Below are 13211 nucleotides of genomic sequence, written 5' to 3' on the forward strand. Positions count from 1 at the left end.
CTGTCGGAACAGTATTGTAAATATGAATGTGTTTGAATTGCCAAAAGTTAGTTTTTTTTAGATTTTGAGACCCTTCAAATGTACTAAACAGTAGAAAGATAAACAAAGATGCTCGTTCGACCTTCCTTATAAATGTCTTAATATATGTTTTATTTATAAGGTTCTTCAAGACCTTTGTCTATATTGTGTTTTTCTGCCTTTTGTTTTGTTTTCATGATTAAACACTTACTACGATACATAATACGTGGTGTGGTTTTTATGTCACTTATCTATAAACTATACGTTCACATTTATTTCACTAATTAATCCTAAAAACTAATTGAAACAGTGATTTCCACATAGATAATATCTTATCTCTGTTATGATGACAAAAACAAGTCTGTATCTGCCTCACGAGTCATAAGAGAATAAAAGAATATAAAAAATATCTTAAAACTGAGAGTAGACTATAAAAACAGGTTTTGTTTGGTATTGAATTTCCATATTATTATGTTATTTTACTGCAGTATTAAAATGTCAAAGCAGCATTTTAGTGTTTTACTGAGGCAAATATAATGATTTATGGCTCTACAGTATATTCCAGTGGATCCCAAACAGAGGGTCACAGCATGAATCTGGTAATGAAGTGATTTATGGGATGGGAAAGAAGTGGCTGTACACAAATATTTTAATTTTAAAACTTGAATATTGGCTTTTGTTGTGAAATACTGAATAAATGTATAACTTTGGGCCTCGATCAGTCGTTTGAAGTGAAGACTGGAGAGATCACTCTGAGGGTTCCGCCCAGGACTCACGTGTTAGCTGTGAAAAGCAGAAATATCCAAAGTGCGTGTGCAGGTATAATCTTTTCTAATCCTCCTGTCTGAAGAAGCTTTGATGGCTCGTCTCATTGTAAAACTCTTCCTCCCTCGTGATCTCACCTGATGAAGAGGGAAATCTTCTTTGTTGAGCCACAGGAGGATAAAAGCCACGACCTTATCTCAAAACAGATTTTTGTCACGCTAGAGCTTCTCCAAACACACATTGTAGAGTCGGTAATGAGGCGGATCTTTCTCCACGTGATAAAACCAACAGTGCAGTCTCTGAAGCTCATTATCCGAACTGTGTCAGAGGCTTTTTAACGCAGAGCTTTCGACTCGTCAGAGCAAGTGCAAGCGATAACATCCAGTGTGTCTCTGATCAGGCGTCTAAAAATCCATCCGTATCAATATTTGATTAGCTGGAGAGACGGTGAAACTCATTTTTCTTTCCTAAGCAGCAGCTCAGCCGGACTCTGATTGGGCCGATCCTGATTTACAGGCCCCCACGATGTGTTTTTAGTGCTCACCTCTGACGGAGGGCCCTGGTGGAGAGGCCTGTTGGAACGTGGCCTACAGCCCAGTGATAGATTACAGCCAGACACGTCCCGGCAGAGCTGCAGCTCCTCATCACCGGCACCACACAGGCACCTAAAGCTGTCCCCGAGTTATTAATGACCAAAGTTGGTGTCTTAACCCACTTCTCCAGGACTCAGGCAGAGCAGTGAGAGGAGTTTACCTCAGAGGAAACACAGGTGCAGGACATGTTGCAGCATCAACCCCAGTGATCAGTCCTCTAATTATACATGATTTAAAAAAAAGAAATCTATCCTAATGTATTTGTCTTTGGGGAGTTGGTGAACATGTCAAAAAATGCCTCATCTCACAATGTGAAAGAAAGTGAAAAAGAAATTCCTGGATCCAAACCTTATGTCCGGATCCGATCCAAAGAGTTAATGAGTTCTTCACATGTTTCCACCAAATTCAGTAGCTTTTGCAAAATCCTCTCAAGTCTCTCAGGAGAGCTCGTATCGCCTCCGAGTCCCGGGAGTCTCCTTAAATGTAATCAAGCTGCAGCAAATTGCTTTTTGTCATCAACATATTTGTGAGAAAGTAAAAAAAAATGTAAAAAAGCCTCATCTCACAATGTTAAAAAAAAGTTCCTGGATCCGTCCATATGTTCTGATCCACACCAACATTTAATTGGGACTTTTCTCGGCTCACGTCCAATCCTTCCCTCAAGTTACAAAAAATAATAATCTGTTTAGTAGCTTTTGTATCATCATGCTAACAAAATGACAAACAAACAAACAACCCACCACAAAGGACAGCGGTGACACCGTATCTTCCATAATTTAAATAATTTCATGAGCAGTATTCAATCAATCATCACCAAGACAAAAAAAAACTTTTAACTGTGGAAAACATGTAGATACTTCAAAGAGAGATAAATAAAATAACATTAAAAGACAGTTTTCAGAGGGAGATCAAAGAAAAGGTCCCACAGAGATAAAAGGAGCAGCGATGATAATTGTACCGATCGAGGTATTGACAGTTAATATTATAAACAACGGAAGACAAATCTTTCACACGATCTAAATAACAACATCTCTGATCTTTGTAAATCTCCTGTCATGTCCGTCAGCGCAGGTCAGGATGTAAAACGGATCATTTGTTTCTAATTACATTTACTGCTTCGAGCAGCGTTTTCCCTCCGGTGCTTGAAGTCATTACACCTCAAATTATATAACATGTCTGTCACAGCACACACACACACACACACACACACACACACACACACACACACACACACACACACACACACACACACACACACACACACACACACACCACATACAAACACCTTCAACCCAGCACGTTCAGCTGAGTCAGAAGTGTTTCGGAAGCATAAAAGCTTTAATCAGAGGGAAAAGTCACCCGCAGGTCAGAGGTCAGGCTGGATACTGAAGAGCAGCGGCCATCTGCCATGTTTGATTCACAACACGGGTCACAGCTCCTTTCAGATACAAGAGGACAGAAGCTGCAGTTGTAGAAAAGAAGAAAAAAAACCACACAGAGAGGAAATGACATTAGCATTTTAAAGATGTTGCCGCTGCTCCGGTCCACAGCGACTCACACTGAGCTCAGGGCTTCGATGTGCTCACATCCTGAAACTGACATCGAGCAACGAGCAACATGACGAGTGCAAATGTCTGTAAAAGCTCCGGGACTGAGACGTACTTCATGATTCTGTGCCTTCAGAAGAATGAGAGGTGAAGGGACGACTCTGCAAATCTGATCAAATGAAGCCCACCAGCTCTTTGTGGAGCTTTCAGCTGCACGTCATGGTTTTCACCAGCAGGCGAAATGCTCAGCTGGATCTGGTCATGTGACCTTTATGTAATTACAACCTGCCGGAGAATGAACGATTAGAAATAGACCAGAAATATGGCAAAAGGAAAATGAGCGACTCTCCACATGCACCTGCACAGAGGAGTTTTCTCTCAGGGAAATTCCAGTTTATTACAATAGATCAGTTGATGTATTTAAAGATGGACGACATGAATGTTTCCCAAAGGTGAAGCTATATCTGGTTAATGAGACATATTCATAAATGTTATCAGCAGGTTTTACATCATTAAAACATGAGTTTTGTGTTATAATAATATATATTTTACACGTTATAACCTACGTTTTGGGGATAAATCATTATGTGATTTACTTTACAACGTGATGTCGTAACAACATTGAAACATCATGTTATAGCATGAAAGTATCAGTTTATAAAGTGACAAATATATATATACAAAATTATATATGCTAGAATCATATATATATATATATATATATATATATATATATGCTTTTCTCTTTCTGGCCTGTCAGCAAAATGCTTCTATAAAAACCACACAGTCATAAAATCATCAACCTGCTGCTGTTTTTTTTGTTCAAATGACAAATTAAAATAACAAAATATAATAATCGTTCCTCTCGTTTAACGTTTAATCATTTGCTCTTTTTTTAAATATTTAGAATCTGTCATTTAAAAAGAGAAACTGAGCAGGAAGTTAGATGTTTACTTTGCAGACGCTCCCTGCTTCATTCCTGATCATTCATAGTAAACCACTGGAGGGACACTGAGACCTGGGAATTAAAGAAAACTTTAAATAAAAAACCTACTGTGACTGATGCTGATGCTCATGTGGTTTATTTATTTCTCTCTGACCACAGCAGCAGGAACAGAGAGGAGGGGGGGGCTGAGGAGGGGCTGAGTCACATGGGAGGCAGTCAGGTTGGAGTCACATGGTTCGTGTTTGCAGGCTGATGTGAGGGGAGGAGGAAGTTTGTGTAAAGAGGAAATCTGAACTTTTTCATGCAGCCTCCTCAACAAGTGGCAGCAGAGAAGCGGTTCAAAGCTGAGCTGCTCTGAACTCACACAGGACATCATGGAAATCCCTGCGATCAACCTAAAGGTGAGACTCCTGCTCCACTTCGTCTCATTGGTTTTAAAGCCTGGTGTTCAATTATGTGATGATGTCAACTCTGTTGCTCAATGTCTAATTCCTCTGTGTGGAAACAACGAGCCACACAGCACAGTGAACACAGGCTGAACACAGGCTCTGTGTTTCTCTTGGACGGCTTTCGTTGAGCTGTTAAAGTTATTTAGTGGATTTAGCCTCCAAAGATAATCAAACATTATACATTTGTTAAAAGTATTTTAAAGTCTGAAGAGCTGAGTTTTCAGTGGTGAGGAGCTGACATGTGGTGAGTTCCACTGTGGGAGGTGAGACATGCAAACATAGTGATGAATCGACTCATTGTGTAGCAGACGTCTGTGTGATTTCATTAAGATCAAACTAAAAACTCATCTGAAGTGAATCTGCTGGTGGATGTGGCAAAAAACAGTTCATCACTTGAACTATATAACAATCTGTGTCTTAGATGTGTTTATATAATAATATCGTATCAGTTATTTCTGATTTCTCCACTAACCTTCTATTAGAGAAACTTTCTTTCTGTAAGTGATGTCTGCTGAGGCCAGAGCCATTAAATTGAATTATGTCTCTGTGCTGTTTCTAAAAGCTTCATAGTTTAAAAGCAGTTTGAACAAAACTCATTCAAAGCTCGGAAACTTTGACTTTACATCAAAAGGGAAACATAAGAGAAAAAAAGATAACGATTGATTTTCTGATTCATAATATGATCACAACAATTTTCATGAAATCAGTTCAATTCCGTTTGACTTTTAGTTCTTCAGCTTCTTCACCTTGAACTTTGTGAGTTCACATAGATTAAACAAAGGCTACAAAATTATAATTACCCCTCAAAATGATAAATAAAATCCAATTAGATTTAAAATAAATGATTATTTCTACGTGTATTAATATTTTTATTAAACCATTTTTGTTGGGGCAATACATATTCTAAAAAATAGTAAATGGCTGCAAAATAACAATTTGTCAAAATGGTCCAATGCTAGGATTATCTATAGTTTTCCTATTACATATTATATATTTAATTATCTTATTTTTTTTATCTAGAAATTACTTTTCCTTTATACTAATATTTTGGATTAAGCAACTAATTATTGGGGCTATGAATATTCCGAAAATAGTAAATGAAGTGTAAATGGCTGTAAAATCATATTTAGTCAAAAATTATCCAAAATAAAATATCCATTAGTATTTCTAATATTAATGAATTAATAAAATGTCAGAAAAAAGTGACAGTAAAGTCTCTTATTGTTCCACCCACTTCAAAACTCTGGCTTTCAGCTGTTAATATGATTGATCATCAGTTATAGGTTATAGTTCATTTTCTTCATAAAGTATTGAAGAGATATTAAACAACCGTATATTTAACTCCTGTCTCCTGTTCTCTATCTCAGGCCATAGTACTGGTGCACTGGCTGCTTACAGTATGGTGAGTGTGAGTTTTTTTTTTTTCTTTCACAGAGCTGGGGAATTTCTCTCCTCGTCAGACACACACACTCGCACACACACACACACACACACACACACACACACACACACACACACACACACACACACACACACACACACACACACACACACACACACACACACACACACAACCCTGTAACCTCCACGTCTGATACTAACCCTTGTGTGAGAACGGGCCTGGTATGAATCGTGTCTGTCCTGCAGGGGTTCCATGGCGTGGCTTCCCAGCTCCTTCCCCTGGGGGAACTTCAGCGTTTTAGCGGTGGGCGTCTGGGCCATTGCACAGAGGGACTCCATCGATGCCGTGCTCATGGTGAGTGTCGGCCTGCAATCTTACCGTCATGTGACACGTAGCCGGAGTCTAACTATAGGCACTGCACTGCGTATCCGTGCTAACCTATTTGTCTGAGGAATCTAGGGCAACCTGCGAGCGTCCCTCAGAGAAAGATGCCCCCCCCCCCCTTAACTCAGCTCAGGGAACAGTCGTGGTGTCTGCATTAGTTCAGTGAGGCGGATTTTACAGAAGTGTTTCAGACTTTCATTTCCATTTGATGGGGTTTTACTTAAAGGCCAGAAAATGACAAATGCAAAGTCCGACCTTAGAGCTACTTCCCAGTGACCCCTGAGCAGTGGTGCCAGATGAGAAACACAAAGGAAGACAGATCTCAATTATCTCCAGGTTTCACTTTGGGACGTTTTTTAGAATGATTTCCATTTATCTTTTGGTCAAAACTTTGCACACATTTTACAGAATTCACAAGAGCTTAAATTAATGAAGTGATTTTATATCCAAAAGGTCAAAGGTCACCTTCACTGTGACTTGCTGTTTTCTCAACATTGTTAAGCACCGGAGCCCAGGAGCAAAAGGGAGACGGATCATATTTCCTGCATTTTGATTGGTCGTTGATGACCTAAAACCACGAGGCAGTGATTAGTTCCTTTAGCTGAATAATTACTGTTCCCAGGATGTGAGATAATAAAGGCAATAGAGGGATTTCTAAATTGAGAGTTAGTATGTTCTCTTGCATTGTGACTTGCAGTTCGATTTTTATCTAATTTCCTCTATGAAAGCAATTTTCTTGAGTATAGAACACAGGGAACTTTTCCCTGTGGTGTTTTCACATACTCTGTATCAAGTCTCTGTTGTCATTTCTCTGCAGTTTCTGGTGGGGATGATTCTGACGATACTCACCGACATCATCCACTTTGGGATTTATTACGACCTGACCGAGTCGGCACTGATTCGGTCGAAGGACTTGTTCCACTTCAGCGCAGGAATGGCCATTCTCAACCTGCTGCTCAAACCCGTGTCCTGCTTCTTCGTTTACCAAATGTACCGCGAGCGAGGAGGAGATTACAACGTCAACTTCGGTGAGTGACATCAGCTGTTCGGACACCCAGTCAAGGACAGTATTGGAAGTTTGTCGTTTTTTTGAAGAAAGTTCTCATGTGTCACTGATGCTGCTGCGCACCAGAGGATACATTCAGATCTGAGGCGGATCCAAAGATCGTGTTGTGTGAGGGGTTCACTGACATAATCTTAATTTAACCCATTTATGGTATTTATATCATTTCTTTCCCTTATTTTTATATTATTTTATATTTATACTTGCACTAATTCACCACAGCAAATTCTTTGTATGCAAAAAACCTACTCGGCAATAAAACCTGATTCTGATCCTGATTCTGAATCGGAGTCTCTCAGATTCCAAACATGATTCAAGTATTATGAAAGTATTATGAAAGGAACAGTGATTGGACGAGTGAGCATTAACCATCACCCACCAGATGTTGTGTATCTGTGTTTGGAGCCGAAACATACTAACCCGCCTACAGCGTAAATAACACTTTGGTCTCCTTGGCCAAATAAGAAAAGTCTGCAAAACACTTTCATTGCAAATCGTTACCAAAAAAAGTGCAGCTAGCTGACAGCGCCGGTGGTCCACCTCCATTTTTGTGGTTTCGTTCAGACTACTCCCGTTTGAAAGGTTTATTGCAGCAGCAGAACGTAATGGGAGTTTGGCGTCTAGACGTCTAGATGATATTTGCTCAAGTGACGAGCAAATATCTTTGACCCCTGTGTGAGAGCCTACAGGTGGAGGCTGGAGGAGCTGAATCGACAGCAGAGGCAGTGCCAAGCGAAGGGAGAGATGGGAAATATGTGCAGTTTAAAAAAACGCCATACTGGGAGGAGGTGTGTGATGGACGGTCGTCGAGAGTGAGGCAGGTCACATGATCAGAGCAGCGCAGCTCGGGTTGGCTGCTTGAACTACGGCTCGCAAGTGTCGCTCCATTTTTCTGAAGTGAAGTTTGATCACGCCAGTTTGTGCGAGTTCCCAAGTTCTCACGATAAAAAGATGAATATCGGTTACACCTGTTGTGATGTCTGTGGTCTCCCATGTTTCTCAAATCTGCTTTAAGATTGTCTAGTGTGCCGTCGACATATATCAACAGGAGGAAAACAGACATTTGACAGTTTATTGTAAATTACAGCCAGAAAGATGGAGCATGATCTACTTTTATTTTTGAAAATTACATAACGCGACAAGGTTTCTTCCATCAAGTTCGGATTTCGGTAAATTATCTGAGATATGAGGTTTTTTCTACTTCCCACAGAAAAACACCCACAGCCCCGAGTGCGACCAAAACTCGAGGTGCGATGAGACGCTGGAGTCCAGGGGGCGCTGGAGTCCAGGGGGCGCTGGAGTCCAGGGGGCGCTTTGAGCTCCTCGCTATGTTGTCTTATGCTGTTTGTCGCGAACGCGCTCCTGCCAAGTGCAGAACCACCGGCAGATGATCCCGCGGTCAAACTCATTAGTTCCAGTCACAAGACTTTAAATGTCCGAGCCGCGGTTCGGCCGGGCGAGGAAATCAATTCTGCGTGAGCTGTTTGTAATATCTGTGTCGTCCTGGTCACCAGTTCACGCTGCATGAAGGAGCACATTAAACCCATGGAGGCCCGAAAAACACTGATCTGAAAAGCATGATGGGAAAAAAAATAGCTCGGCACAGATGTGAGGAGGAGCAGAGAAATGTAGACGTTGTTATTGACCACTGAGCCCGTCTCTCTCCTCGTGAGCAAACGAACGAGAAGAGCTCGTCCTCCACCGAGACGTCAGGAGACTCTGAAGATGATGTTCTTTGATTAACCGTGTGAGGCCGTTGATTTGTGGACCAATGAGAGTTTTTCTATCAGAAATCCCACAGAGCTGCAGTTCCAGCCTGACTCTTAAATCCTTATACTCGTGGATTCAGCTACATGGATTAACAGTGTGTGTTCATACTCATTAATGGTATTGATGGTCGATTCAGAGCGGTTCCATGCAGGGGCCAGTGAGCTTGTCTTCTTCATCCAGTGTTTCCCGTCAGAAAGAGACGACATCATGAAAACACATTTAAATTCACTCAATCCAGATTTTATTTGGATCTGCACACGCTCGTGAATATCAGTCCCCTAAACATGCTTTTGATTTTCATCAAGATCCAAGAATTATTCTCAGAGAAATCAAAGAAAATGTTGAAAAACTCTCTCTATATAGATAATAACGTTGAGGTAGTCGAAAAAAGTGGTGTCACATTAAAACTCGATCACATAAAAACAGTAGAAGGGACAATAAGAATAAATAAATAAGAATAAATAAATAAATAAACTAAAAGGTGATAAGAAAATGATTAAAAAAAGACGTCATGACATGAAAAGATTTGTGATCCTCAGATTGGTTGTTTCAAAGCCAAGGGGCCCTGATTTCTATGATGTAATCTATTACACTAGATATTTGGAAATGCCATTGAATCTCAACCCTGCGGCTGAAAGAACCTTCACCTCCTGATTCAGATATCTGGGAGATACTTGAATGCTGATGAATCTGTTCTCTGTGGTTTTACTCTACCGCCACACAGACTCAGCAGGTTGATCCTTCAGACTGTGATTGTGCGGTGACTGATTAATGCAGCGGAAGTTAGTGACATGCGATGTGTGTTTTAATCGCTGTCTGATTGCGTCGCTGGTATTAACGTGGTTTCCCTGCTGCACTGAGCTCACGGGGGGACGCAGGTAATCAGGTGGAATGTGGATTCAGGTCCCCAGCGCTCCCTGAATTTTGACTAACATCCCTTTTACGCTGGTTAAAATCATTGCTTAATACGATAAAGGCTGCAAGACACAGCGATCTCACATTTAATATTGATTTAATCTATTGTTCTGATCTAAATTTAAAGAAGTGGATAAAACAGTGTGTTTCTCTGCTGTATTAGAAACTGTAAATAAAGTTGGACGACACGTCTCCACTTCCTCCCACAAATATGAAGCCCAAATATCCCAAATACAGGAGCTGCCATCTTGCACTGGTGATTGTTGTGATCATTGTGGAGTGGAGCCGCCCACTGAGACATGCTCAACCAATCATGAGTCAGTCTCAGTGGTCACATCCAGCACCATGGGGGGGCTACATGTTTTCAGCTGGTTCGCGGTCACACAGTCGATTCCTGTGTGTAATCTGGTTTTCTTGCATGTTATGATTTGTAACCCTCCCAGTCCCTCTCGCTGTTTGTCACACTGCACTGTCATGTTTTCTCTCGTGTTGTCTCGTGCTCTTCCTGTTGTGATTTGACCTTTTTGTTCTCTCCTCTCTTCTCTCCTCCGCTGCTGACCTTCGACCCCTCAGACTTAGAGACCTCAGTGGACAGTCGCTGCACTACGGACAGTGCTGACAGTTTCTTTATTGGCCGCCGCTATTGATTCCCCGGCTCCCTTTTTACCATTTCTCTCCTCCAATCATCCTCTTCCATCCCCTTCCACACAGGAAGTAAGATCACAAAGCTGCTGGACCAAAAAGAAAAAGACTCTCTTCTTTCTCTTTGTCTGTTCCCACCTTCCTCAGTCTTCACCACCTTCCATTACCTGTCTTCATAGCTGTGTTTCAATGTGTTTGTATTCATGTCTATTCCATTATATGTTGATGTGTTTCTGGAATCAATGTTTTATTCATTATATTCACTCTCCAGACGCCTCATTAGTGATTGTGTTTGCATATATTTAAAGCAGCGCTGCATGATGGTGCACATTCTCAAATCAGCCTAATTAAAGTCAACATATTGTTGCCTCATAATAGACAATGAATGCAACATGTTTTCATGGGCACTTAGAGGACGACAGAGGATTTAAAATAAAGTTTTCATTAAAGGAGACACATTCTGCTCATATTCAGGTTTGTCTCTTTAATTTGGGTTATTGCTTGAAAATGTTTAAATGCTCTAATGTTCAGAAAACACATCACTGTCTTCATACATCGCTGCAGCTCCTCTTTTCAGCCGCTGTCTGAAACACTTCTTTAGCTCCTGTCTCTTTAAGCACCCCCCCCCCTCCTCCTGAGTCTGCTCTGATTGGTCAACAGCTTCTGGCATTTGCAGGAAAATGTTTACCTGGCTTTGTTAGGGGGCGTGCCAGAGTAACCGCTGAGCGTGCATTACACAAAACATGGGACATCGTGATGTGAAGTATCACTGCAGACTTTGGCTTTTTAATTTTTACATTTAAAACCCCCCCCAAAAAAACCATAACACACAAGAGGAGAAAAACTGAAAAAAAGCATCATATGTCTCCTTTAATAAAATAAAAGGATTATCAAATCTCTGCAATGAAGTTAAATAACTTGTGAGTCAGTGGTCGTGGTGATTGTGACCATGTCAGAGTCTGGGCTGTTTGCAGAGCGTCACACGATGTCCTGTAAGACGTAACAAATGGATTGTAACACTAAACGGCCTCCACAGAATTTGTGTGAGCGCAGGTTTTCAGTGTGAACAGTTAGCGCCGCTCGAGGAGACGTTTAGCGTTCATCAGCAGGAGTGAGATTTACTGGTTCCAGCAGCGTAATCCACATTAATCCAGACGGGACCACATGCTCAGGATAGTAAATCTGCATAACTTTGTCACGATTGTGTGTGTGAGGAAAACTGAGTGCGAAAAAAAACCAAGACAAAATACCAGAGGAAGTTTTGTAGAAGCTTTAATATGTTTACAAAACCGTTCTTCAAATCAAGAGCGTTGATCACATGAGATTAGATGATAAAATACATTGAGTGTGTGTGTGTGTGTCTGACGACTTCTGGTTTATCTCCGCAGGTTTTCCCTCGGTATCACGGAACAGAGACGCCTACCAGTCCATCGACCAGCAGGACGAGGCCTCCAACCCGGCCAATCCCTTCAACCAGGCCGAGGAGGGCAAACCAGCAGCCCGCACATACTGAGTGAACCACACACTGTTCTCCTCTCACATTTTTACGCAGCAGTGCTCAGGGGCAACTCTTACAAATCAATTCCACGTCCGTCCATTTGTTCCGTACAGTCGCTCTGCTGCAGCGCTGAAAACACAAATTGAATACCTTTATTATGGTAAACCGGCCCGGTCTGGGTTTTTAAAATGAAATGTGGCGTAATTAAACCCATCGTAACTTCGTGTCTTCGAAGGGGGGGAATGTTTTTCTTTTTTTGCTGAGCTCATTCATCACTGCTGAATAAACACAGAGGTAAAAGTGGCTCCAGCAGTCCTGTGCTGTGTTACTGTTTTTACCGGCTACTATTTTTAGTGGAACTGTTGTTTCACTGGTTTACTTTTCCCAAGTGAATCGTTTTGTTTTTTTTACAAATGTGGCGTTTACAGACATTGCGAGTCATTTGTGTTTCTGTAAATGTTTGAAGGACTCGTCATCTGCTGTAGGAAATTATTCTTTTCCTGTTCGTGTTTTCTTTACGACGCAGCAATACTCAAAGCTCTGGACAGTTTTTAACACAGGAGTGTGTCAAGCCTGAGACACGACCAGAGCTGGAGTCTGATTGGTTTGTTTGTGTTGATCTATGCAAAATCCTGATGAAAACAGCACTGTATGAAATAATATACAATTTTTAAATGATAGAGGTACGACTCTTCTCTGTATATAAAGTCCCCTTAAAGGGAAAGTCTGCTATTTTTCAACCTGGGCCCTGTGTTTATAGATGTGGGCGTGTAAATGAATGGTACTTTAAAAAAAAACAACTTCAGCATCAGTCCAGTAGAACGTCTCTTGCACAAACTCATCGATATCCATTGCCTAAATGTGCCGGATGGTAAAATTGTGAAATTTTTGAAAGTCCTGCGTCCGTCCCCTTTATCCAGATCCACATCTACATTTATTGGGATCTTTTTTTTACACTTTTTTGAGTTGTGTGGTTGTTTTTGTGTAAATCCTGCTGACAATCAAATCAACCAACACAAAACAAAACAACCGACAGGGGGTGAAAACATAACCACTCAGTCCTGATCCTGAACTGCGGATCAGAAGATGTTCCTGTAATGTACAAGCAGCAGATATGAGGAATTGTTTTAACATCACAAATGTTACGTGACTTTAAATCTTTATATTTTCCCAGCAGCTCCTTCATGAGTGCTCATGGAAAGATGAATAATATTGCACA

General features: G+C 41.0%; 1 protein-coding gene across 2 annotated transcripts; it reads left to right on the forward strand.

Annotated features, from left to right (window-relative positions):
• Positions 1-4115: 4115 nt before the first annotated feature.
• On the forward strand, positions 4116-12124 carry agtrap (angiotensin II receptor-associated protein). 2 transcript variants are annotated; one of them, XM_034586442.1, is made up of 5 exons: positions 4116-4270; positions 5686-5720; positions 5966-6074; positions 6922-7132; positions 11883-12124. In XM_034586442.1, the coding sequence occupies exons 1-5, from the start codon at positions 4244-4246 to the stop codon at positions 12005-12007; spliced, it is 507 nt and encodes a 168-aa protein (XP_034442333.1). In that variant the 5' UTR covers positions 4116-4243; the 3' UTR covers positions 12008-12124. The 2 variants fall into 2 exon arrangements, with proteins under 2 accessions (XP_034442333.1, XP_034442332.1); XM_034586441.1 differs by having other exon boundaries at positions 6922-7130; positions 11878-12124.
• The last annotated feature ends 1087 nt before the right edge of the window (positions 12125-13211 follow it).

The sequence above is a fragment of the Hippoglossus hippoglossus genome, chromosome 5 (assembly GCF_009819705.1).
Source record: "Hippoglossus hippoglossus isolate fHipHip1 chromosome 5, fHipHip1.pri, whole genome shotgun sequence".
Taxonomy (NCBI): domain Eukaryota; kingdom Metazoa; phylum Chordata; class Actinopteri; order Pleuronectiformes; family Pleuronectidae; genus Hippoglossus; species Hippoglossus hippoglossus.